Source organism: Perognathus longimembris, chromosome 17 (assembly GCF_023159225.1).
Source record: "Perognathus longimembris pacificus isolate PPM17 chromosome 17, ASM2315922v1, whole genome shotgun sequence".
Lineage (NCBI taxonomy): Eukaryota > Metazoa > Chordata > Mammalia > Rodentia > Heteromyidae > Perognathus > Perognathus longimembris.
This window is the reverse complement of record NC_063177.1, coordinates 18795052-18822960: the sequence shown is the minus strand read 5'-3', so window position 1 is coordinate 18822960 and position 27909 is coordinate 18795052. Positions and strand designations below refer to the sequence as shown.

At 39.3% G+C, this 27909-nt stretch overlaps 1 protein-coding gene across 1 annotated transcript in view; it reads left to right on the top strand.

Moving 5' to 3' along the window:
• Taok1 (TAO kinase 1) overlaps positions 1-27484 on the top strand; it is a 97993-nt gene extending 70509 nt beyond the window's left edge. Inside the window, exons 13-20 of the mRNA XM_048366793.1 lie at positions 2017-2151; positions 4914-5150; positions 7576-7704; positions 9255-9458; positions 11784-12023; positions 18854-19066; positions 20350-20532; positions 26755-27484. Coding sequence (XP_048222750.1) covers positions 2017-2151; positions 4914-5150; positions 7576-7704; positions 9255-9458; positions 11784-12023; positions 18854-19066; positions 20350-20532; positions 26755-27216 — 1803 coding nt within the window. The 3' untranslated portion in view covers positions 27217-27484. The remainder of the gene's footprint in view (positions 1-2016; positions 2152-4913; positions 5151-7575; positions 7705-9254; positions 9459-11783; positions 12024-18853; positions 19067-20349; positions 20533-26754) is intronic.
• The last annotated feature ends 425 nt before the right edge of the window (positions 27485-27909 follow it).

The window sequence follows — 27909 nt, the reverse complement described above, 5'->3', positions numbered from 1 at the left end:
GCTAGTGCCTGTAATCCTAGCTGCTCAGGAGGCTGAGATCTGAGGATCACAGTTCAAAGCCAGCCCAAGCTGGAAAGTCTGTATGACTCTTGTCTCTAGTTAACCACCAGAAAATCGGAAGCGGCACTGTGGTTCAAGTGGTAGAGTTCTAGTCTTGAGTTGAAGAGCTCAGGGACAATGCCCAGGCCCAGAGTTCAAGCCCTACTGTATATAGACAGACACAAACAAAACACCCCACCCCCTCCTCACTCTGGTCTTGGAGCTTGAACTCAGGAAACTGTTCCTGAGCTTTTGTGCTCAAGGCTAGCATTCTACTACATGGGCCACAGCTCCACTTCTGATTTTTTTTTTTTTAATTCATTGGAGATAAAAGTCTCTTGAGTCTTCCTACCCTGATTGACTTCAAGCCTGGATCCTCCCATCTCAGCTTCCTGAATAGCTGGGATTATAGACATAAGCCAGTGGCGCTGGGCGACATTTAATTTTTATATTCATTGGCAATACTAGAGTTTAAACTCAGGACCTCATGCTTGCTAGGCAGAGGTTATACTGCAATGTTACTCCTCCAGTCCCCCCCAAAATTATTTTTTATTTTATTTAAATAATTTTTTTCTTTAGGAAAAGTTTTCTTTTAATTAGTTGGTTGCTACTTCACTGACTTGTTCTTCAGTTAATGAAGGTATACAAGGAGAGGCATTAGTTTTTCTAATACAATGTTTTTATTGCTTAACTGAGAGATAATAGGAGTATAGGTAATTTTACAAAGCTAAATGCTGGTGGTGTAATGACTTAGGAAACTGAGATCTGAAAATCACTATTCAAAGACAACCATGGGCAGTAAAGTCTGTGAGACTCTTATATCCAGTTAACCACCAGAAATCTGGAAGTGGAGCTATGGCTTAAGTCATAGAGCACTGACTTTGAGCAGAACAGCTCAGGGACATCGCCTAAGCCCCAAGACTAGACTAGTACCCCACCCCACCCCAAATAAAAAGATAGTTTTTTGTTTGTTTGGGGGGATTTTTTATTTTATTTTATTTTTTTTGCCAGTCCTGGGCCTTGGACTCAGGGCCTGAGCACTGTCCCTGGCTTCTTCTTGCTCAAGGCTAGCACTCTGCCGCTTGAGCCACTTCTGGCCGTTTTCCATATATGTGGTACTGGGGAATTGAACCCAGGGCTTCATGTATACAAGGCAGGCTCTCTTGCCACTAGGCCATATTCCCAGCCCTTTATTTTATTTTTTTGCCTGTCCTAGGGCTTGAAATCTGGATCTGGGCTCATTTTGCTCACGGCTAATGTTCTACCAGTTTGAGCTACAGTGCCACTTCAGACTTTTTCTGAGTAGTTTTTTGGAATTAAGAGTCTTATGGACTTTCCTGCCCATGTTGGCTTGAAACCTCAATTCTCAGATCTCAGCCTCCTGAATAGCTAGTATTATAAGCATGAGTCACCAGTGCCTGCCAAAAAAGATAGTTTTAAGATAGGATTGGTAGCACATTCCTGTAATCTCAATGTTATGGGTCTGAAATCAGTATGGGCTATGTGGTGAGACACTGCTCCCCCAACTCCCCCCCCCCAATAATTAGCTAATTAGTTGATTAAAAAATTTAGAGAAGCCAGGTACTGGGTGTGTGTGTGTGTGTGTGTGTGTGTGTGTGTGTGTGTGTGTGTGTGTGTCAGTTTTTAAGCTATATTGCTTCACCAAGAACCTTTGAGTAATCTTCATTACTATTTGGAATATTCACTGCATGTTTCATTATCTTTGTTTTTAATATGCTCTTGTAAAGCTTTTCAGTTTCATATTATGTGTAGGATATAAATAAGCTACGTGTATTTATTTGTATAATATTTTATACACTAGAAGTAACTTCTAGCCATTTCTGGTTTTTATTTTTTTAAATTATATGTCTTTGAGATTTATTGATGAAATTATCTTTGTCAAATTGTCTTTTTAATTCCCTTGAGGGCATAAAGAAACTCTTCATCTTACATGATATTGTCTTTTTCCTTGCTTAGGAAGAAGAAAATTATAGAGAAGAAGGGGATCCTAGAACAAGACCATCAGATCCACAGTCTCCACCTCAAGTATCTCGTCATAAATCACATTATCGTAATCGAGAACACTTTGCAACTATACGGACAGCATCATTGGTATGTATTCCCCTGACCTAAAAATAAACTCATTTTTCATTATTACATTTTTGGAGTGAATTGGTACTAAGTTTTGAACTCAGGACCTTGTCTGTAGGCAGACACTGCCACTTAAAACATCTACCAGCACCTATATTTTTTGTTTTGGAACTTGAAAGTATAGTCTTAAATATAACTATATCTTTTTTTTTTTTTTTTTTTTTTTTTGCCAGTCCTGGGGCTTGGACTCAGGGCCTGAGCACTGTCCCTGGCTTCTTTTTGCTCAAGGCTAGCACTCTGCCGCTTGAGCCACAGCGCCACTTCTGGCCATTTTCTGTATATGTGGTGCTGGGGAATCGAACCCAGGGCCTCATGTATATGAGGCAAGCACTCTTGCCACTAGGCCATATCCCCAGCCCAATATAACTATATCTTATATTTTGTATTTGAGTTTATTTACCAAAGCATTTATTCAATATCTAAGTATCTCTTAGGAGAAAGATATGCAAAATACTTTGAGAGATGTTAAAATAAAAACATCTACAAGACATGTTTATAAATCATATTTTAGAGTATATTAAATACTTAAGAGAAATACAAGATACCAAACATTTATCCAGATAATTTCTTTTTCATTGGCATTAAGGGCATAATTTATAAAACATCGTTTGAGCCTTTAAAAGTTACTAGGTTTTAGGTACAATACTAAGGCTTGAATTTTGGGGCCTGGGTGCTCTCCCTGAGCCTCTTTGTGCTCAAGGCTAGCACTCTACCACTTGAGCCACAGCACCACTTCTGGCTTTTTCTGATTAGCTTATTGGAGATAAGAGTTTCAGGACTTTCAGGCCCCTGCTTCAAACCGAGTTCCTCAGATCTCAGCCTCCTGAATAGCTAGGATTACAGATGTAAGCCACAGGCACATAGCTTATGTCTGCCTTTTTGATGATTAATTAAAGCTTAAGAGTCTCACAGACTTTTCTGCCCAGGCTAGGCTCAAACCACAGTTCTCAGCCTCCTGACTAGCTAAAAGATTTGTATTCTTAAACCAGTAATTCTGTATATTTCCAAGTTGAATATTGAGAGGGTGCATTTTTGTACAAAGAAGCATGACTGTATTTGTTATTAATACTTTATATGTAGCTCATGTAGCTCAGTCTACCTTCTACTTGCTTGGATTTTTTTCATACAGTGAAGTGAATATACCTTACATCTTCAATTTGAAGTTTTTCTATTTATATATACCTATTTCACCCATTAGCTAAAATAAGAAATATCAAATTTGTAATCTCACAGTTTTCTTTTTATGTTTTTTTTGTCAGTTTTAGAACTAGGACAGAAAGAACTAGAGCAATTACTCCACCTAGTTTATTTGGAATGGAACATAGAATAGTATAGGCATAGAGAAAATATCATTTCTATGACCATCATTTTCTGCTTTCCCCATTATTAGATTTGAATGTTTAGGAATTTCAATGTAGTCACACAGAATATACCCTTTTGTATGTATCCTCTTTTGCTCTTTGTTAATCATTTTGGCATTTATACATGCTGTATTCAGCAAAGTTCATTTTTCTTTTGCTGTAATTTTCTGTTGTATGACTAACACAGTTTGTTTATCCATTCTTCTGTTAAATATTTGCTCTCCCATTTGAAGCTATTACACATAAGTTCATTAGAAACATTCATAAAAAAGTCATTATGTGAATGTGATGTTTTAATTTCTTTTGGGTAAATACCTAAGCAGTCAGGTTTTATAGTGATATGTTTAATTTTACAAGAAACTATCAAATTTTTGTTGTTTTTAAAGTATATATACCCATTAGTAATTGGAACTGAGTATGATGTTGCACACCTGTGATCTGAGCACACTTAGGAAGTAGAGACAGGAAGATTACAAGTTTGAGGCCATTCTGTGGTACATAGCAAGTTCCAAGCTGTACCTTGCCTAAAAAAAAAACAAAAGAAAAGAAAAAGAAAGGAGTATTGAAGTGTAGGGTAAAGGCTTGAATAATTCTCCAAAGAAGTTATATTAATGGCTGATGAGAACATGAAAAAATGTTCAGTATCACTGAGCATTATTTGCCTCCCAAATAATTGTACAATAAGACATGAAAAGGTACTCATAACATCTTCAATCATGAGAGAAATGCAAATCAAACCACAGTGATAGGACTGAAACAATAGCTCAGAGGTAGAATGCTTGCCTAGTATATACAACACCCTGGGTTTGATTCTTATTACAATAAACAAAATAAAGTAAGATGCTTTGAGCCTGTTATCCCAGCCATGGGGGAAACAAACAACTGGGTACAGTGGCCTGGTTGGGCATAAATGGAGATCCTACCTCAAAAATAGTCAAGGCAAAAATAACCTCCCTCAAAAATAACTGGAGGCATGGTTCAACTGGTAGAATATTTGTCTTGTGAGCATGAGACTCTGAATTATGTTTTTGGCCAAGTACCAGAGTCTTACACTTGCAATCCTGCCTCTCAGGAGGCTGAGATTTGAGGATCTCAGTTTGAAGCCAGCCTGAGCAGAAAGGTTCACAAGACTCCATCTCCAAATAACCGACAAAAAAAACTAGACTAAAAGTGTAGCTCAAGTAATCAAGAGCCAGCTTCCCTATTTACTTAAAAGATCTAGTGGAAATTAACTGAACTGCTATTATTAGGATCTCTTATGTTAATTACCTAGTTAGTTAATAGTAGGCTGCTCTAAATGCTTTTGAAAGAAAATATTTTGTTTTATTTTCTTTGTTTCTCTGTTGTTTTTGGTATATTCAGGTTACAAGACAAATGCAAGAACACGAGCAAGATTCTGAGCTTAGAGAACAGATGTCTGGCTATAAGCGAATGAGAAGGCAACATCAAAAGCAGCTGATGACTCTGGAAAATAAGTTAAAGGCTGAGATGGATGAACACCGCCTTAGATTAGACAAAGATCTTGAAACTCAGCGTAACAATTTTGCTGCAGAAATGGAGAAACTTATCAAGAAGCATCAAGCTGCTATGGAAAAAGAGGTGACTGATTCGGAATTATTTGTTTATTTTAGCTTGTGTCCATCTCAGCATTAATATAACATTTTTATATTAGAGTATCTATTCCTAGCACCTAATTGGCTGAGGAAAGAGAAACATTTATGTTTCTTGTATTAGACTTTGTGTAAATAGATGATACATTAGTTGCAAAGGAATATGGCACCTGTATGTTTTTTTCTCTCACTAATTTGTAAATGAATATTCATTTTACAATTGAAAACTTGATATGCTTTAATATCAACTAAAGGGTCTGTGAATTAATAAATGTTTCCATTTTCTGATACTTGATAATATTTTACTATTATAGTGGGTCATTCATTTGTTCTAGGCTTTTGTTACCTGGTTAAGACATTGATTAATCTGCCAATAGGTGATTTAGTGCCTACAATTTTGCCTACTCAGGAAGCAGGGGGAGGATCAATATTTGAGGCCAGGCTGAGCAAAGAGTTAGCGAAACTGATGTGAGACATGGGTTAAGAGAGTCATGATCAGAGAGGCTAACCCAAGCCATAAATAAGTCTCTCCCTATCTGAAAAATAAAGTAAAAAAGTCTGTGATTGTGACTTAAGTAGTAGAGCATTTGCCTAGAAAGCATGATGCCCTTTTGAACTCCAGTACTGTCCTCATCCCACACAATAAAAAGCTACTTTAGGTTTCAAAAAGTTATTCATAATTCTCTTCTATGTCATGTTTTAGAAACTTTCCTTAATTGTATTTCTACTTTCCTTAAATTTATACAGCATTCTTATGTCAAAATAGATTATTATAAATTGTACACAGAATATTTGAGATTGTTAATTGAGAGATTCAAATTAAAACTGTCCCAGTTTGGTTATTTGTCAGTAAGTATAATTACTATATGAGGTAAATGCATTTTTTTAGTATTTTAGTTATGTGAAATGTTTCCTAATTATGTCTTTGATATTTTTTCAGTTTCATCTTACTTTGCTGATCACAATTACCAAGTAGAATAAAAGCTCAATAAATTCATAGAGTATTACCAAAAATAATGTCCAGCTAGGAGTATGCATTGTTGCATTATTTGCTATAGTTACCTTTCTTGTTCTCTTTTTCCCCAAAACCAAAAAATCCCACAGTAGTAGGAAATTTGACAATATAAGTTATATAAATAAATTAATTTAAAATATTATGAAATAATGTACAGATACTTAGAATTTTGTTAGGTGATCAGTACCTATGGTTAGCAGCTTGAGAAGAGGCAGAATCTAGCATATTTAGGAAAACAATTCATGAAATAAGATATGTAGTGTAACTAAATATTTAACTCTTGGGAGGCAGAGGCAGGAAAATCACAAATTCAAGGCCAGATGGGGTTACATAGTGAGAACCTAGTTTAAATAAAGGGCTGGAGGCTGGGGATATGGCCTAGTGGCAAGAGTGCTTGCCTCGTGTACATGAGGCCCTGGGTTCAATTCCCCAGCACCACATATACAGAAAACGGCCAGAAGTGGCGCTGTGGCTCAAGTGGCAGAGTGCTAGCCTTGAGCAAAAAAGAAGCCAGGGACAGTGCTCAGGCCCTGAGTCCAAGCCCCAGGACTGGCCAAAAAAGAAAAAATAAATAAATAAAATAAAATAAAATAAAAAAAGGGCTGGAGATGTAGTTCAGTAATAGAGCACTTGCCTAGTATGTGCAAGGTAGTTTGTTTTAAATATATATATACATTTCAGGGCTGGGAGTATGGCCTAGTGGCAAGAGTGCTTGCCTCCTACACATGAAGCTCTCAGTTCGATTCCCCAGCACCACATATATGGAAAACGGCCAGAAGGGGCGCTGTGGCTCAGGTGGCAAGGTGCTAGCCTTGAGCTGGAAGAAGCCAGGGACAGTGCTCAGGCCCTGAGTCCAAGGCCCAGGACTGGCCAAACAACAACAACAACAATATATATATATATATATATACATTTCAGGAAATATTAGAGTATGGCAAAACATTGTGAGTGCTAAATTCATGACATTTTCTTTTTTACCTTAAATAGTCTATAATATAATGGATACAAACCTAGTTAGCATTTTCATATTAATAAATTAAAGGTTGTTAAAGTTTAAAGGTGAAGGTATTTCATTATTTAGTATATAAGTTAATCTAGGTCTTGGTTTCATTACACTTGAAAATAAGTATGTTTTTGGTTTTTTGTGGGGGGAGAGGTGTTTGACATAGTAAGAGATTGTCATTTTAAAGGTGATTTCCATCTTACTGATTCTGTGAGGTTCGAATGATACCGAGAAACATTTGTGACTTTACTAGGTATTTTGTTTTGGTAATACTTCTATTAATTTTTTCTCATAAAACAAAATTTATTTTATTTTATTTTTTACTGATACAGGTTAAACTCTTGCTTTGACACTGCTTCCTTAATTAATAAGATTTACTTAAAATTTTCCGTGTAGGCTAAAGTGATGGCCAATGAAGAGAAAAAATTTCAGCAACATATTCAGGCTCAACAGAAGAAAGAATTGAATAGCTTTTTGGAGTCTCAGAAACGAGAATATAAGCTTCGAAAAGAGCAGCTTAAGGAGGTACTTTCTTTTATGAAAATTCTCTTATCAGTTATGTGTGTTTATAGTTGTATTTATTGGTTCTCAACTCGTAGAATCATTAGGATAAAACTTTCTGTTCTTGTTTGTGGCTACTAAATGTTATTACATGAAGATATTGGTTATAATACATTTATCTTAACTGAATTTTCTAATTCTGTAGGATTTAAAAATACATTTCTGGGCTGGGGTGGCTCAGTGGTAGAGTGCTTGACTAGTATGCATGAAGCCCTGGATTCAGTTCCTTAGTACCACATAAACAGGAAAGGCCAGAAGTGGCACTGTGGCTCAAATGGTAGAGTGCTAGCCTTGAGCAAAAGAAGCCCAGGGACAATGCCCTGAGTTCAAGTCCCAGGACTTGCTAAAAAGAAAAAAAAAAACACATTTCTTTGAACTGAGCATGATTCATGGTTGCACAACTGTAATCCCAGCACTTGGAAAGAAAGCAAGAAGAGAGGGAGTTTGAGGTTAATCTGAGCTACATGATGAGACATTATCTCAAGGAAAAAGAATTATAAAAGAAATTTAAAATGCTCATTTCCTGTAAAAAAACAAATTTTACTTTATAAAAGCTTTCTAAAGGACGTATTAATTGACTAGAAATAAAAAATATTTGAGCTTTCGAAAACATCATGTATTTTTTTCTCTTTAAAAGTAAACCAGGGGCTGGTGATATGGCCTAGTGGCAAGAGTGCTTGTCTCGTATACATGAGGCCCTGGGTTCAATTCCCCAGCACCACATATATAGAAAATGGCCAGAAGTGGCGCTGTGACTCAAGTGGTAGGGTGCTAGCCTTGAGCAAAAAGAAGCCAGGGACGGTGCTCAGGCCCTGAGTCCAAGCCCCAGGACTGGCCAAAAAAAAAAAAAAAAAAAAAAAGTAAACCAGAAGCTGGGCGCTGGTGGCTCATACCTCAGGAGGCTGAGATATGAGGATCAAGGAAAGTATTACATCCCTTCTCTACGTTACTATTCTGCAGTTGAGCAAAATAATTATTTTGTTTGGTTTTGTTTTTGTTGCCAGTCCTGAGGCTTGAGCTGAGGGCCTGAGCACTGTCCCTGGCTTCTTTTTGCTCAAGGCTAGCACTCTTAACCACTTGAGCCCACAACGCCACTTCCAGCTCTTTCTATATATGTGGTGCTGAGGACTTGAACCCAGGGCTTGATGTATATGAGGTGAGCACTTTACCACTAGGCCATATTCCGAGCCCCAAAATAATTATTTTTACTTAAATTTAGTATACATCAGTCTAAGGATGTAGCTTAGAGGTAGAGTGCTTGCCCAGCATACATAAGGTCCTGGTATTTATTCCCTGGCACTAATATATAAATGTATGCCAGGCTTGGTGGCATTTACCTGTAATTCCAGCACTCGGGGTTTGAAGCAGGAAGACTGAAGAGTATGTGACTGGTTTGGGATACATGGTAAAATCCTCCTGTCTCAAAATCAAAGGGCATTCATTAGGTTAGCTTATGTCAAACAATCATTCACATAGTTTTACGTATTCTGAACTGAGTGTTTTAATGTTACCAGGAGCTGAATGAAAACCAGAGTACTCCTAAAAAAGAAAAACAAGAGTGGCTTTCAAAACAGAAGGAGAATATACAGCATTTCCAAGCAGAAGAAGAAGCTAACCTTCTTCGACGTCAGAGACAATACCTGGAGCTAGAATGTCGCCGCTTCAAGAGAAGAATGTTGCTTGGGCGTCATAACTTAGAGCAGGACCTTGTCAGGGAGGTATGAGTGAATGATGTGAAATTTAAATTTTTTTTTTTAACCAATGTATTTTTTTGTACATGTATCAGTCCTGGAACTTGAACTCCATGCCTGGGCACTATCACTCTGGTTTAGTGCTCAAGGCTAATGCTCTATTACTTGAGCCACATATCTGCTTCTAGCTTTTTGGTGATTAAATGGAAATAAGAGACACATGGACTTTCTTGCTTTGAACCATGATCCTCAGCTCTCGGCCCTCCTGCTACCAGTGAATTTTTTTCTGACCATATGCCAGTTATATCCCATTTTAGGTCTTTCACGTCTGTGTTTTCTTTTGCTGAAGTCACTCCACAGATATTTATAGAACTTGCCATCTTCCATATGTCTCTACTATTCCAGAAGTGCCTTCCATGATCACCAAAATCCTTCTTCCATCTTTATATATTTTATTCTTTGCACTTGTCCCTCTTACATACATATAAAATATGCACATATCCTTTTTTGGGAGAGGGGAGTCTCTTTTTCATTAGAAATTGTATAGTCACAATTGAAATTGTATAGTCACATTTTTTAGGCTTTTATAGTTCCAATGTCTGGCCTATAGTAATCATTCAGTAATCATTGCTAATTTTATTTCTTTAATGAAAGACATGTGTGTATATATATAATTTTCTTTTATTAAAATATTTATTTTAATGCTAAGAGAACTAAGCATTTTTTGTATCTTTGATCTGAAATGGGTGCCATGAGATACATGCTTTTTTTTGCCAGTCCAGGCACTTGGGACTTAGGGCCTGAGCACTGTCCCTGGCTTCTTTTTGCTCAAGGCTAGCACTCTACCACTCAAGCCACAATGCCACTTCTGGTTCTTTGTATATATGTGGTGCTGAGGAATCGAACCCAGGCCTTTATGTATGCGAGGAAAGTACTTTAACATTAGGCCATATTCTCAGCCCCCATGAGATATATGTTGCTATTTAGTGTATTTTTATAATGATGTTAAATATGAATTGGACAAATGTAGAAACTCTCAAGCCAAGAAAACAATTATTTTCATCAGTATAGGTAAATTTATTTCTTAGGGTCAGTTAAAATAAACTGCCCTTTTGCTTGTGTTGCAGGCATACTTACTAAAGAAATTCAAATTAAAAGTCTTACCAATTAGATAAGAAAAAGTGTAAATTGGTCCTATCCTTTTGGAGCATGATTAAACAGTTAACTTTAGAGTACATGTACACATACTTTTACCAATTAAATCTACTTCTAGAGTTCTTACCTACAGAAGCAATAGCATAATTATCCGTTGCAATGTACATAGATGCTGAAACCTTAAAGTAAAAAGTAGAAATGGTTGAAAAAAAGGTATCACAAAGCAATATCTTTCAATGGCACTTGTTAAACCTTTTTGTGCTGGGGCATAGTGGTACATGCCTATAAGGACTTGGGAAGCAGAGCACTTGGGAGTTCAAGACCAGCATGGACTACATAGTGAATTCTAGGCCAGTCTGGGCTACATAGTTACACCTTGTCTCAAAAAGAAAAAGTTATAAATTCATCTGATATGAACACACACACACGTTATATTGTTAAGTGAGGAAAACAAGCTGTATTTCTATAATGTATTAGTGTTTATTGAAACCATAAATTTTTAAATAATGGATGCAAGCATGAAAATAAAGGATGAACCAAATATTTGTAGGTCTAAAGGGGATGAGTTTGCATGTATATGTTATATGTGTATGTGTTGACTTGGTTGTTTTTTTTTTCTTTTTTTTTTTCTTTTTTTGCCAATCTTGGGGTTTGAACTCAGAGCCTGGGTGCTGTCCCTGAGCCTCTTTGTGCTCCAGGCTATTGCTCTTCCAATAAAGCCAGTGCCACTTCCAACTTTTTTTTTTTTAATTGTAGGTAAGAGTTTCATGGACTTTCCTACCTGGGCTGGCTTTGAGCTGCGATCCTCAGATCTCAGCCTCCTGAGTAGCTAGGATTATAGATGTGAGCCACTGGAGCCTGGCATATTCGTTGTTTTTGTTTGTTTAAAAGAAAAGAATTTTAAAGAAAAAAATGGCATTTATTGAACACCAGATGCTAGTTAGTCTGATAGCTTTTTAATTACACACTTTTTTCTTCCTCATTAAATCTATGTAATGGAACTGGCAGCATAGGTCAGTGGTAGAGTGTGTGCTTCTCATATTATAGGCCTTGGATTTGATCCTCTGCATTAGGGGGAAAAAAAAGTAATAAGACATTAATATTTACTATGCAGGCAGAGGGTTAATGGAAGCAGAGGGTTAATTATATTCATTTCCTCATTACTTTTTTCTTAAGTTTTTTTCCCTTGAATTGTAGGAATTAAACAAAAGGCAGACTCAGAAGGACTTAGAACATGCCATGCTACTGCGACAACATGAATCCATGCAAGAACTAGAGTTCCGCCACCTCAACACGATTCAGAAGATGCGCTGTGAGTTGATCAGATTGCAGCATCAAACTGAACTCACTAACCAGCTGGAATATAATAAGCGAAGGGAACGAGAATTAAGGCGAAAGCATGTCATGGAAGTTCGACAGCAGCCTAAGAGTTTGAAGGTACCTTTGGTGTAAGATTCTGCACAAAGGGGAAAAGTGATAAATAGTATCTGCAGGAAATAAATTAAGATAGATGTGAAGTCATGGAGAAATTGAGTTAAATCTTTTCCTTTTTAGCCTTGTTGGTTGGATTCTATATGAATAACCTGTTGCTTGTGTATTGCTTATCAAAATACAAAAAATTAGCCTTTTGTTTAACTGCAGAAGTAGCAGTAAATAAAAATCTTGGTTCTGGTTTAAATGTAACTAGTATTTAGTGTAGATATAATCTCCATGTCAACATGCTAACCTACTGGCTTCTCTTTTTGTTCTAATTAATACTTTTAATTTTCTCTATGATTTATACAGAGGTCAAAAATATAAAAATAAAGGGCTAGGAATCTGGCTTATTGGTAGAGTGCTTGCCTAGCACACATGAAGCCCTGGTTCGCTATATAAACAGAAAAAAACAGAAGTGGCACTGTGGCTCCAGTGGTAGAGCCTTGAGCACAGAGAGGCTCAGGGACAGAGCCCAGGCCCTCAGTTTAAGACCCAGAACTGGCAAAAAATAAATACATTTTAAAGTAAAAAACATTATATAAAATAAAGCCTGCGCTGGGGATATGGCCTAGTGGCAAGAGTGCTTGCCTCGTATACCTGAGGCCCTGGGTTCAATTCCCCAGCACCACATATACAGAAAATGGCCAGAAGTGGCGCTGGGGCTCAAGTGGCAGAGTGCTAGCCTTGAGCAAAAAGAAGCCAGGGACAGTGCTCAGGCCCTGAGTCCAAGGCCCAGGACTGGCCAAAAAATAAAAAAATTAAAAAAAATAATAAAGCCTGGGCGCTGGTGGCTCACGCCTGTAATCCTAACAACTCAGGAGGCTGAGATCTTAGGATCATGGTTCAAAGCCAGTCAGGGCAGGAAAGAAAGTCCATGAAACCCTTATCTCTAACCATTAGAATTAGAAGTATAGTTGCAGTTTGAAGTGGTAGAGTACTAGCTTTGAGCAAAAGACTTCAAGGACAGCACCCAGGCCTTGAGTTCAAGCCCCACAACATACATGCAGGCAAACATAACAATAAAAAGCACTGAGTGTCAGTGGCTCACACTTATAATCCTACCTACTTGGGAAGTAGAGATCAAGAGGATAGAGCTGGGAATATAGCTTACTAGTAGAGTGCTTGCCTTGCATGCCTGAAGCCCTAGGTTCGATTCTTCAGTACAACAAAAGGCCAGAAGTAGCGCTGTAGACTAAAGTGGTAGAGTGCTAGCTTGAGCCAAAGAAGCTCAGGGGCAGTGCACAGGCCCTGAGTTCATGCCTCAGGACTGGCAAAAAGAAAAAAGAAAAAAAAGAAAAAAAAAAAAAAAAAGGATATCAGCTCCAGGCCAGCCTAGAAAAAAAAAGTTCACAAGATGTCATTAACAGAAAAGGTAGGGCATGATCATGTGCACCTTGTCATCTCACCTACACCAGGAAGCATAAAAAGGAAGATCGCAATTTAGGTCAACCAAAGCAAAAAAAAAAAAAAAAAAAGGCCCTATCTCAAAAATAAATGACAGTAGTGGGGCTCGGAATGATGTGGCTTAGTGGTAGAGTTCTTGCCTAACACGCATGAAGCCCTGGGTTCAATTCCCTAGCACCACATATACAGAAAACGGCCAGAAGTGGTGCTGTGGCTCAAGTGGCAGAGTGCTAGCCTTGAGCAGAAAGAAGCCAGGGACAGTGCTCAGGCCCTGAGTTCAAGGCCCACAACTGGCAAAAAAAAAAAAAAAAGGAACAGTGCTCAGGCCCTGAGTCCAGGCTTCGGGACTGGCAAAATAATAATAATAATAATAATAATAATAATAATAATAAATAACCAGAGTAAAAAAGACTGGTGATAGAGCACCTGCCTAATAATTGTAAGACCCTGAGTTCAAACCCTTCTAGTGCCAAAAAAAAAGAAACCTTTTCCCTTGTCCATTCAACCATATAGTCTGTTCCCTTTCTTCACCAAATTTATACATAACAATTCCAAGAAATTTTCCAACTTTGTGAGTTGTCATGAATATTAAAACAGTTGAACCAGATAAATCTTAATAAAGCAGCCATAGTGTAGACTCATCAGTGTCAGTACCTCAGTTGATCTATATATGGCCGCAAATTAAAAACGAAAACATTTCCATATGGTTCAGGTTGTACAATATTTTCTGTTGAATAATTTTCATGTCAAGACAGTGGTAGTGAGCACCTGAAATCCCATCCCTTTGAAGTATGAGGATCTTAAGTTCAAGCCCAGCCTGGATTTCATGGTGAAACCCTGTCCCAGAAAGCAGAACAAAACAAAAAGACTCCTTTCTCCTCTAATAAGTCTTTCCCCATTTTAAATTGTTTAGGAGTAAAGCTTCAGAACTATTCTTGGGGTTTGACAGTGTTGCTGACTAGTAGAGCACTTCTTCAAGCATGTGCAGAGCCCTAAGTTTGATCCCTAGTACCAGAGAAAAGTAAAACCAAAACTATTATTCATTTGATTCTGAATAACTGTACTGGAATAAAGTGAACTTCATTCACAAAAGCAATCTGTGTCAGGGGCTGGGGATATGGCCTAGTGGCAAGAGTGCTCGCCTTGTATACATGAAGCCCTGGGTTCAATTCCCCAGCACCACATGTACAGAAAATGGCCAGAAGTGGCGCTGTGGCTCAAGTGGCAGAGTGCTAGCCTTGAGCAAAAAGAAGCCAGGGACAGTGCTCAGACCCTGTGACCAAGCCCCAGGACTGGCCAAAAAAAAGCAATCTGTGTCAAAATTTAAAAAAAATACAGCAGACTTAATGGTATTCCCATTGCCTACACATCTCCATTCAAACATTAAGCTATCCTGATCTAAATATGGAACCAAAGTTACGGTGCTTTACCAGAGTTCTTATTCCCATTTCCTGTATGGGATCAGGAAGTGTTTCTTCTTTTTTTCATTTCTCCCTACTTTATTCTGTCATATCAAAACAAATCTTTGAGCCAGGCACTGGTGGCTCAAGCCTACAATCCTAGCTACTCAGGAGGCTGAGATCTGAGAAACATGGTTCAAAGCTACCCCCAGGCAGGAAAGTCCATGAGATTCTTATCCCCAACTAACTATTAAAAAACTCAAAGTGGCGCTTTGGCTGAAAATGGTAGAGTGCTAGCGGAGAGCAAAAAGCTCAGGGACAGCGCCCAAGCCCTCAGTTTAAGCCCCATGTGCAACAAATAAATCTTTGCTAAAACTTAAAAATAAAATTATAACTCCCATGTGAACCTGAGTAAAAGTTTTACTTTGTTGTTCTCTTCAAAATAGATAATTAATGTCACTTAAAGAAGTTAAATGTTCAACCAGATACTATTGGATCACACCTACCTACTCAGGAGGCTAAGTTGGAGGATCATGATTTAAAGCCAGGCTGGATAAGAAACTCTATGTGATACTTACTTCCAGTTAACCACCAAAAAGCTGGAGGTAGAACATTGGCTCAAGTGATACAACAGCTGCCTTGAGCGAAAAAAACTAAAAGCAAAAGAGTTCAAGCTCTAGTACTGGCACAAAAACAAAAACATTGTATTCTTTACCAATGTTAATCTTTAGGAAAATTGGAATTAGTAATAATTTTTTAGATTTGTTTTGTTTTGTTTTTTGGCCAGTCCTGGAGCATGAACTCAAGGCCTGAGCACTATCCCTGGCTTCTTTTTGCTCAAGGCTAGCACTCTGCCAACTTGAGCCACAGCACCACTTCTGGCCTTTTCTATATATGTGGTGCTGAGGAATTGAACCCAGGGCTTCATGTATACAAGGCAAGCACTCTTGCCACTAGGCCATATTCCTAGCCCGATTTATTTTGTTTGTACAGTATAGAAATACATAATCATTCAGCTCCAGTTTTGTGTGTGTGTGTGTGTGTGTGCGTGCGTGCGTGCGCGCCCGCCCGTGTGCCCGTGTGCCCGTCCTGGGGCTTGAACCGCAGGGCCTGCACACTGTCCTTGAGCTTCTTTGCTCAAGGCTAGCACTCCATCACTTCCAGCTTTTTGTTGCCTAATTGGAGGTAAAAGTCTCACAGACTTTCCTGCCTGGGCTGGCTTTGAACTGTGATCCTCAGTTCTCAGCTTCCTGAGTAGCTAGATTACAGGTGTAAGCCACCAGCACCCAGCCTCTTAGCTACAATTTAAGTAGCCATTTTCATCAAATATTTTTTTGGGCGAGGGGCAGACCCGGGCTTGACTTAGGGCCTGGGTACTGTCCCTGGCTTCTTTTTGTTCAAGGCTAGCACTCTACCACTTGACCCACAGCACCAATTACAGCTTTTCCTGTTTATATGGTACTGAGAAATAGAACCCAGGGTTTTATGCATGTTAGGCAAGCATTCTACCACTAAGCCACATTCCCAGCCCCTGATCAAAGATTTTTAGGATAGTTTATCTATGATAATAATAGGGTTTTTAAATCAGAAGCACACAGAAGGAAACCAGACTGGAAACTTGGTCATTTTCTCTAGTCATGTTATAAATCTGATATGACTACTACATTTTTCTGGAGTTTGGGTGATAAATAGTTGTTAGGTTTTAATTAATTCTTTCTGTGTCCTGTTATTGGGACTTTTCAATTTGAAAAGTATCCAATTTTCTCAAATCCCTACATTAAAAAGTAAGGTGAAAATAATGTTTCACAATTGTATTTAGACTTTCTGTAGAATACCTACTTATGAAAATGAGCTCAAAAGTTTTCTCTAGTAAGGCAAAAAAATCACCACTTGTTGGACATTGGTACCACATACTTATCCTAGCTACTCAAGAGGCTGATATCTGGGAATCACAGTTCAAAGTCAGCTGCTGCAAGAAAGGCTGTAAGATTCTTATCTCCATTTAAATCACTTTTTAAAAAAAGCTGGAAGTGGAGGTATAGCTCAAGTGCTAGAACATGAGCCTCTAACAAAAAATAAATAAGTAAAGCACAGGGACAGTGCCCAGGCCCTGAGTTCAAGCCCCAGGACACACAAACACACATAATGCATGCATGACTGTATCTCAAAATTAAACAAGCAAAGTACTAAGTACTGACAGGTCATACCTGTAATTCTGGCTATTCAGGAGGCTGAATCCTGGAAGATCACTTTTTGAAGCCAGCCTAGGCAAAAAAAAGTCTTTAAGACACCATCTTCAATTAACTGGGGGGGAAGAGGGGGCTAAGTAGAGGTGTGGCTCAAGTGGTAGAACCACCACCCATGAGCAAGTAAGCAAGCTGAGCAAGCCCAAGACCTTGTGTCACTGGGATGACAGGTGTGTACTACCTCATCTAGCCATTGGTTGAGATGGAGTCTTTGGAATTTTTTTTTTTTAAAAAAGCATCCTTTTATCTCTACCTCCAAATAATTAGGATTACAGGCTTGATCCGACATGTCTGGCCCAAAATAATTTTTTTTTTAAGAGTTGAACTGTGACTCAGTGGGAGAGCACTTGCCTAGCATATGTGAAGACCTGGATTCAATCCCTGGCATCACCAAAAAAAGAAAAATAAACCATTAGTAAATGTGTTTGTACCTAGTTTATTTTCTTAAGGAAAAAAACAATTGTTATAACAATGTTAAGTATTTACTGTTAGACTTTCAAACCTTAAAGTTTGGGCTGGGGATATAGCCTAGTGGCAAGAGTGCCTGCCTCGGATACACAAGGCCCTAGGTTCGATTCCCCAGCACCACATATACAGAAAACGGCCAGAAGCGGCGCTGTGGCTCAAGTGGCAGAGTGCTAGCCTTGAGTGGGAAGAAGCCAGGGACAGTGCTCAGGCCCTGAGTCCAAGGCCCAGGACTGGCAAAAAAAAAAAAAAAACTCTTCAAACCTTAAAGTTTGATACATAGCTCCACAAAAAATAGGGTTCGTAGTTAAAAGTTGAGATTGTCATTTTAAAAACTTGGAGGGCCACATCTGGTAGTACACACCCTTAATCCAAGCTACTTTGGAGAAAGAGATGAGAAGATCATAATTTGAGGCCAGCTTCAGCAAATTGATAGTGAAACTCTACCTGAGAATAGATAACAGGTGCCTGGTGTTGATGGCTTATGCCTGTAATACTAGCTCCTCAAGAGGCTAAAAGATCACCATTCAAAGCCTGGGCAGAAGACTATCCAAAACCATCCAGCAAAAACAAGACTAGAAGCATGGCTCAAGTGGTAGAGCACCAGCCTAGCAAGCATGAGGTCTTGAGTTCAAACTTCAGTACCAAAAAAAGAAAAGAAAAGAAGTAAACCATGTTGAGCATGGTCGCATATGCTTGTAGTCTCAACTTGGCAGGAAGCAGAAGTAGGAGAATATTGGTTCAATGCCAGCTCCAGTCACAAAGAACAAGACTATTTGATAAGCTAAAGGAAAAAAAAGTTAAAAGACTTGGCTAAAATGATCAATTTCTTATCTAGCAAGTACAGGACACTAGGTCAAATATTTTATTTTGTAGTAAATTATTTCAGCTAAGAATAAATATGCTTTATTTTCTGCCCCAGATATCTGATAAAATTTTGCCTTACCAGTAAGGGGTACTTGGATGACTTAATTATATAACACAAAATTGTCACTAATAGAACAATCAATGCTGATTTTAATATGTTCTCAGGTTACAAAATTTACTTGTGAAATCATTCCTATTGCTTGAAGTCCTGTAACAAATTAGATTTTAATTATAAAAATAGAGAAAGTCAGATAATTTGGTCCAAATGAATGGCCCAATGTAAAAACACCTGCAACCCTACCATCTGACCTTTTGGGTTTTCTCTCTTTTTCTTATTAGTATTATTTGTATGTAAGTATAAGGTATATAAATATATATGTTGAAACTTACATTTTTTTTTTCTTCCCAGTCAAAAGAACTCCAAATAAAAAAGCAGTTTCAGGATACCTGCAAAATCCAAACCAGACAGTACAAAGCATTAAGAAATCACCTCCTGGAGACGACACCAAAGAGTGAGCACAAAGCTGTTCTGAAAAGGCTCAAAGAGGAACAGACCCGGAAGTTAGCCATCTTGGCTGAGCAGTATGATCACAGCATTAATGAAATGCTTTCTACACAAGCCGTGAGTTTGCTTCATTTAGTGAAACAAATTTAGTATCTCTTTTTTTCTTCTATCACTTGAATGGAATCCCAGCTATTAAAATACTAGTTAGAAATGATTGCTGTCATGTGTCTAGGGATATAGTAATTGCTATTAACATTCTTCTGCTCTCAACATTACTTGGGAATATCATAATCTATATAAAACTTCACTTGTTCATTCAAACATGAAGTTCTCCATAGACTTGCTACATAGAGAGATCCCAAGACCTTGTCAAGATGGAACAGAAGCTTTGGTAAACAGGCAGCATATATTGCTATAATGAGTATGCCAGTGGTCAAATATGAGATAATTTGTAAAAATAATTTTCTCCATAGGGCAAGTAACTAAGGCCTTGCAGAAGACAAAATTGAAGGTTCTCTGAGGTTACTTATCCATTTAGATTGTAACCATTTCAAGGGTAAAAATCATTGTTGAGGTGGGCATTGGAATTCATACTTGTAATTCTAACTACTAAGGAATCTGAGATCTGAGGATCACTATGAAATCAGCCCAGGCAGAAAAGTCTATGAGACTATAATCTCTAGCCACCAAATAGCCACAAGTGGAGCTGTGACTCAAGTGATAGAGCACTACCATTAAGTGAAAAACCTAAAGGACAGTGCCTGGCCCTGAGTTCAAGTCCCAATACCAGCACCCAAAAACAACAAAAAATCATTGTTGGGCTGGGAATGTGGCTTAGCAGTAAAGTGCTTGCCTAGCATGCATGAAACCCTGGATTTGATTCCTCAGCACCACATAAACAGAAAAAGCCAGAAGTGGCACTGTGGCTGAAGTGGTAGAGTGCTACCCTTGAGCATAAAGAAGCCAGAGACAGTGCTCAGGCCCTGACTTCAAGCCCCAGGACTGGCAAAAAAAAAAAAAATCATTGTTAACTGGTAGACTTATCAAAATGCCAAAGCAAAACAAACCAGCCTTGTTAGTTTCTGTCCTATAATTAACTATTTCCTACTAGGGAGGAGGAGATTGAGAGTTTTATATCTCCTAATTATTAATTTTAAGTTTCTCTGAAGAAATATGTGGTTATTCAACCATTCTCCAGACAGCTCATGATAACTTAGTAATGCTGTTGTTGGTTCTTGTGCCTCTTTTTAGAGGCTTTTAAAAAGCCAAGATAGAAGAGAGAGCAAGTGTTACTTAACCCAAAAGACCTATCACAGTAGTCTATATTCTATCCTTTCTTTTCCTTTCCATAGTCATAATCTGTACCTTATAGTAGGATATATGTTTTCTTTTTCTCTCAGCTGCGTTTGGATGAAGCACAGGAAGCAGAGTGTCAGGTTTTAAAGATGCAGCTGCAGCAGGAACTGGAGCTGTTGAATGCATATCAGAGCAAAATCAAAATGCAGGCTGAGGCACAACATGATCGAGAACTTCGAGAACTTGAACAGAGAGTCTCCCTTCGGAGGGCACTCTTAGAACAAAAGGTATAAATAATAGGAAGAACATCATTGCTTTTTAGTATTTGCTTTTAAACTGAAAGCCATTTGTTTGTTGGTTAGTTGTTTTGTTTATTTATTTATTTCTCGGTTGTGGGGCTTGAACTCTGGGCGTGGGTACTGTCCCTGAGCTCTTCAGCTCAAGGCTGGTGCTCTACCACTTTGAGCCACAGTGCTACTTCCAGTTTTCTGGTGGTTAATTGGAGATAAGAGTCTCACAGACTTTCCTTCCTGTGCTGGCTTTGAACTTCAATTCTCAGATTTCAGCCTCCTGAGTAGCTAGGATTATAGGCATCAGCCACCAGTGCCTGGCTCTTGAAACCATTTTATAAGTATATTTTTACTTTAACAAGTATCCAGTTTTCAAAACACCATTTTCCCTAGTCCTAGTTTGTTGACTTTTCTTTAAATTTGTTGATTAAATTATGATTTTATTGCTGACTAAAGAAAAGACAATTAATTGCTGGATAAAGAATATGAGGAGGGCTGGGAATATGGCCTAGTGGCAAGAGTGCTTGCCTCCTATACATGAAGCCCTGGGTTCCATTCCCCAGCATCACATATATAGAAAATGGCCAGAAGTGGCACTGTGGCTCAAGAGGCAGAGTGCTAGCCGTGAGCAAAAAGAAGCCAGGGACAGTGCTCAAGCACAGTTCAATCCCTAGGACTGGCAAAATAAAAAGAATATGAGAATATATGAAGATAGTTACTTGAATTGTAAGAGTAACTGCATGTATGGCTCCATGTTCTTCATTTTTGTGTGCCTAGTTCCTGGTTGGAGAAAGACAAGAAGTGAAGAAGAATTAGAGTAATTGCCTAGAATAGGCAGGGACAAAGGATCAGAAACATATAGTTTACTTATACATCCTTGGCCTAGATCTTTATGCTTGGTGTAAAATTGCTGAGTGTCAGAAGGTAAAAACAGTTTTATACAGATGAAAAGCCAGACACAAAACTGTTGTTTCAAAGCCAGGTACTCACTCAGGAAGCTGAGATGTGAGGATCATGGTTCGAAGCCAGCCTAGACAAGAAGGTCCATGAGATTCTGATCTCTAGTTAATGACCAAAGATATATATATATCCCAAAGTAGAGCTATGGTTCAAGTGGTGTAGAGCTCTAGCCTTGAGCAAAAAATAAAAGTGCCCAGTGTTCAAGCCCCAGGACTAGCACACACAAATAATATTACTTGTAGCCAGGTGCCAGTAGCTCATTCCTGTAATCCTAGCTACTCAGGAGGCTGAGATCTGAGGATCGAGGTTCAAAGCCAGCCCAGGCAGGAAAATCTATGAGGCTCTTCTTATCTCCAGTAAACCACCAGAAAACGAAATGGCACTGTTGCTCAAGTGGTAGAGTGCTAGCCTTGAGCTGAAGAGCTCAGGGACAGCGTCTAGGTCCAGAGTTCAAGCCCCACTACTGACCCCCCCCCAAAAAAAAAAAATTTACTTCTAGAGCCAGGCACTGGTGGTCTATTCCCGTAATCCTAGTTACTCAGGAGGCTGAGATCTGATGATCAAGGTTTATAGCCAGACTAGATAGGAAAAGCTGTAACTCATCTCCAATTAACCAACAAAAAAAAGCTAGGAGACCCAGGCTCCAGCAGCTCAGACCTGTAATCCTGCCTACTCAAGAGGCGGAGACCTGAGGATCGAAGTCAGCCTTGTCAGGAAAGTCACCATGAGACATTTATCTCCAATTAACAGCCAGCAAACCAGAAATGAGCTTTGTCTCAAATAGTAGAGCACTAGCCTTGAGCACAAAGAGACTCAGGGACAGTGCCCAGGCTCTGTGTTCAAGCCCCACAACTGACCAAAAAGAAACAACTACAGAAAACATAATACATATATAATATATATAAAGCATATATATGTGTACTTGTATACATACATATTGCTGTTTTTTTGGCACAGTTATCTTTATCACTGGCTTCCTTGAGAAGTACTTGCCTCAATTATGTTTCATATTCAAGATGGGAAAGACAGCCAAATGTGCTGATAGATGCCTTTATTTCCAGCACTTAGGAGGTAGAGACAGGGAGAGCATGGGTTTGAGGCCAAACAAGGCTAATATATCAAGTTCCAGGTCAATTTGGGCTATATATAGCAAAATCCTATCTGTAAAAAATAAAAAATACTGAAAAGAGGCCAGGTATGGTGACTCATACCTGCTCATACTTAGTAGCAGAGATCAGGAGGATTGCAGTTTGAGGTCAGCCTGCATAAGAAGTGAGTGGAATTTCATCTCAACCAACATGCTAGGCATGGTTGCCCATGCCAGCCCAGGCAAAAAAGTTATAAGACCTTATCTGAGAAATAAAACAAACAGGGCTACATTATAGTTTCAGTGGTAAAGCACTTCCCACAGAGCTCATGGTCCCTTTTAAATCCTAGTATCATCAAAAACAGATGGGAGGGGCTGGGAATATGGCCTAGTGGTAAAGTGCTCGCCTCGTGTACATAAAGCCCTGGGTTCGTTTCCTCAGCACCACATATGTAGAAAAAGCTGGAAGTGGTGCTGTGGCTCAAGTGGTAGAGTGCTACTAGCCTTGAGCAAAAAGAAGCCAAGGACCATGCTCAGGCCCTGAGGTCAAGCCTCAGGACTGGTAAAAAAACAAAACAAAACAAAACAAAAAACAGATGGGAGCCAGGCACCAGTGGCTCCCGCCTGTAATCTTAACTACTCAGGAGGCTGAGATCTGAAGATCACAGTTTAGAGCCAGCCTGGGCAGCAAAGTCCATGAGAGTCATCTCAAATTAACCACCAGAAAAACTAAAGTGGTGCTGTGGCTCAAGTGGTAGAGCACCTAGCTTTGAACTGAAGAGCTTAGGGACAACTCCCAGACCCAGAGTTCAAAGCCCACGACCAAAAACAAACAAACAAACAAAAACGAAAAAAGAGGGCTGGGAATATGGCTGTACACATGAAGCCCTGGCTTCAATTCCTTAGTACCACATATATAGAAAAGGCCAGAAGTGGTGCTGTGGCTCAAGTGGCAGAGTGCTAGCCTTGAGCAACAAGAAGCCGGGGACAGTGCTCATGCCCTGAGTTCAAGCCCCAGGACTGGCAAAAAAAAAAAAAAGATGGGAAGGTAAAACATATAAAACTTAAAAAATCTTGTTTGTGTTACTTACAGGTTTACTAAATGTATCTAAACTTTTATATTTGATATTCAGTCAAAAATTCTCTTAGCTGGGCACTGGTGGATTATGCCTATAATCCTAGCTACTTAGGAGGCTAATATCTGAGGATCAAGCATAGAAGCTAGTTCCAATTAATCACCAAGAAAAGAAGGAGGAAAAAAAAGAGCTAGAATGCAGCTGTGGCTCAAGTGGTAGAGTGCTAGTAGCCTTGGTCAAAAAAGCCCAGGGACAGTGCCCAGGCCCTGAGTTCAAGCCCCAGGACCAGCACAAAAAACAAATCTGCATTTTAATGCTTCACATTTATATTAAGGAAGTGGTGTTGTGGTTCAAGTGATAGAGCGCTGCTAGCCTTGAACACAAAGAGTCTCAGGGACAGTGCCCAGGCACTGAGTTCAAGCCCCAGGACCAGAAAAAAAGAAAAGAAAAGAAATTTGTATTAAAAGGAAGACTGCCTATAGTAAGTAATTCAGGAAAAGGGATATTAGAGACATATGAGTGCTATTAAAGTATGCTTGCAAGCTCCATCTAGTGGTGCAGAATAAAGTAGCACTAATTAATGTCTTAGGTATATTTCAGTGTATGAATCAAAGCCTATTTGCTCTATACAAAGCTTAGTAAAATACTTTGGAGAAAACCAATGCCCAAAGGTAATGATGCAATGACACTTTGTTTCTAGAGGTAGAGATTGTTAATGTATTTTGTTTGGTTTTGTATTTGTTGCCAGTCCTGGGGCTTGACCTCAGGGCCTGAGCACTGTCCCTGGCTTCTTTTTGCTCAAGGCTAGCACTCTGCCACTTGAGCCACAGTACCACTTCCAGCTTTTTCTATATATGTGGTGCTGAGGAATCGAACCCAAGGCTTCATGTACACAAGGCAAGCACTTTACCACTAGGCCATATTCCCAGCCCTGTTAATGTATTTTGGAAGTGAACTTAGAGGTTTATATTAAGCATCTTTTCTCCATTGAAGGTACTACTTCTTTTGTCTTACATTAGAATTCGTTTTTGTTATTGTGGGCTGGTTTGTTTGTTTGTTTCGTGATGGTCTTGAGTGTTGAACTCAAGGTTCAAGGTCTAGGTGCTAACCCTGAGTTTTTTGCTGAAGGCTGGAGCTCCACCATTGGAGCTGGCTTCACTTTCAGCTTTTTGGTGGTTAGTTGGAGAAAAGAGTCTCATGTACTTTCCTACCTGGGCTGGCTTCAAATCAGCATCCTTAAATTTTAGACTCCTGAGTAGCTAGGATTACTGTGGTAAGCCACAGGTACCCAGCTGTTTTGGTTGTTTTGTTTTGCTTTTATTTGTTGTTTTGCTTGTAATGTTGGGAATCAAATCTGCAGCCTAGTTGAAGCAAGCTCTCCACCACTGAGCCTACAATTCAACAGTGACTTACATTAAAAGCCTTCAAACTAGAATCTTCATCCTTCCAATTTTTTTTTGCCAGTCCTGGGCCTTGGACTCAGGGCCTGTGCATTGTCCCTGGCTTCTTTTACTCAAGGCTAGCAACTCTACCTCTTAAGCCAAAGTGCCACTTCTGGCTTTTTCTGTTTATGTGGTACTGAGGAATTGAACCCAGGGCTTCTGCATTGTAGGCAAGCACTCTACCACTAAGCCACATTCCCAGCCTCTTCATTCTTCCATTTTAACAGTATATTTCTAACCAAATTTTATTTTATTTATTTGTTTATTTTTACCCGTCCTGGGCTTGAACTTGGCCTGGGCACTGTATCTGAGTTTATTTGTGCTCAACACTTAACACTCTGTCACTTGAACCACAGCTCCACTTCCAGTTTTTTTTTCTGAGTAATTTATTGGATTTTCCTGCCCTGGCTGGCTCAGATCTCAGATCTCAGCCTCCTGAGTAGGTAGGGTCACAGGCGTGAGCCATTGGCACCAAGCTCAATTTTATTAGAGTAACATTATGATATACCTGATGAACCTGGCTTCCCTGCTGTTTTTTTTTTTCCAACAATTTTTTGGTGATGGATTAGGGAAATAATAATTTCTCTAATTTATCACTTCAAGAAACATGTTACTTTTGCTTTTGTCTTCTTTTTTTTTTTTTTTTTTTGCCAGTTGTGGGGCTTGAACTCAGGGCCTGAGCACTGTCCCTGGCTTCTTTTTGCTCAAGGCTAACACTCTACCACTTGAGCCTTTGTGCCATGTCTGGCTTTTTCTATATGCATGTGGTGCTGAGGTGCTTTTGCTTTTAAGAACCAGATTCTGGTCTGGGAATATGGCCTAGTGGTAAAGTGCTCGCCTTGTATACATGACGCCCTGGGTTTGATTCCTCAGTACCACATATATAGAAAAGAAAAAAGCCGGAAGTGGCGCTGTGGCTCAAGAGGTAGAGCACTAGCCTTCAGCAAAAAAGAAGCGAGGGACAGTGCTCAGGCCATGAGTCCACGCCTCAGGACTGGCAACAAAAACTAAACAAAGAACCAGATTCTTTCTATCCATTTTAGAAACACAAGTTGGTTGCTTACATTCCTAATCCTGACTGCTCACGAGGCTGAAATCTAGAAGATTGAAGTTCAATGCCAAGTAAAGCCAAACAGTTACAGAAATTCTGTCTCCAACAGCCAGCAAAAAGCAGGACTAGACGTATGGCTCAAGTGGTAGAGGGCTAAGCAACACAAGGCTCTTAGCTCAAACTCCTGTTCTAGCAAGGAGAAACAAAAGGAATATAAATTATGTATGTTTCCTACAGTACATCTCTTTTTTTTTAAAGTATCTACCTATAATATAGCTAGTTATTATTTTTAGTAATTACTGCTTTTCCTTACTTTATAGATTTAAAAAATAAAGACATTTGGGGCTGGGGATATGGCCTAGTGGCAAGAGAGCTTGCCTTGTATACATGAGGCCCTGGGTTCGATTCCCCAGCACCACATATACAGAAAACGGCCAGAAGTGGCACTGTGGCTCAAGTGGCAGAGTGCTAGCCTTGAGCAAAAAGGAAGCCAGGGACAGTGCTCAGGCCCTGAGTCCAAGGCCCAGGACTGGCCAAAAATAAATAAATAAAAAAATAAAGACAGTTACCTTCTTTTTTGCTTTCCTCCCCTACCAACAACAGATTGAAGAAGAGATGTTGGCTTTGCAGAATGAACGCACAGAACGAATACGAAGCCTGCTAGAGCGTCAAGCCAGAGAAATCGAAGCTTTTGACTCTGAAAGCATGCGACTAGGTTTTAGTAACATGGTCCTTTCTAATCTCTCCCCTGAAGCGTTCAGTCACAGCTACCCAGGAGCTTCTGGTTGGTCTCACAATCCTACTGGGGGTCCAGGACCTCACTGGGGTCATCCCATGGGTGGCCCACCACAGGCGTGGGGCCATCCAATGCAAGGTGGACCCCAGCCATGGGGGCACCCCTCAGGGCCAATGCAAGGGGTACCTCGAGGTAGCAGTATGGGAGTCCGCAATAGCCCCCAGGCTCTGAGGCGGACAGCTTCTGGGGGACGGACGGAGCAGGGCATGAGCAGAAGTACAAGTGTCACATCACAAATATCCAATGGGTCACACATGTCTTACACATAATAATTGAGAGTGGCAATTCCGCTGGAGCTGTCTGCCAAAAGAAACTGCCTACAGACATCATCACAGCAGCCTCCTCACTTGGGTACTACAGTGTGGAAGCTGAGTGCATATGGTATATTTTATTCATTTTTGTAAAGCATTCTGTTTTGTGTTTACTAATTGGGATGTCATAGTATTTGGCTGCTGGGTTTTTGTGAGGGGGGGTGTTTGTATTTAACTTTTGGGGAAATTTTGAAAAGGAGAGTTGATAAATATCTCATGCATGTGGTTAAAAGCAATTGGTTAGATAGAGGGTATTTTCTTAACACTGCAAAAATAAAATACAGCAAAGTAACTTTAGGGTGTCCATATCCTATATGAGAAGATCTAAAGCCTTCCTCCATATTCCAATTCTTATGAGCCACTAACAGCAGGCAGCATATGCTGAGACAGATTATTATTGAAACATACCTATACCCCTCTCACCAGTGTATTTTCTTTATTAAATTGGTCTGACTTTTCAGCCCCATTTGGAGTAAAGCAGAAACTATAAACACTGAAGGATTGTATTGACCTTTTCAGATGGTAGAAATTTAGTTCTCTTTCTGAATGCTTCATAAGTTTGTCAGTGATTTTTATCCATTCAGTTGTGCCTTCTTTGTGTCACAGTAAGATGAAATTGATTAAGGAGTTCAGATGCTCTGTGATGAGACC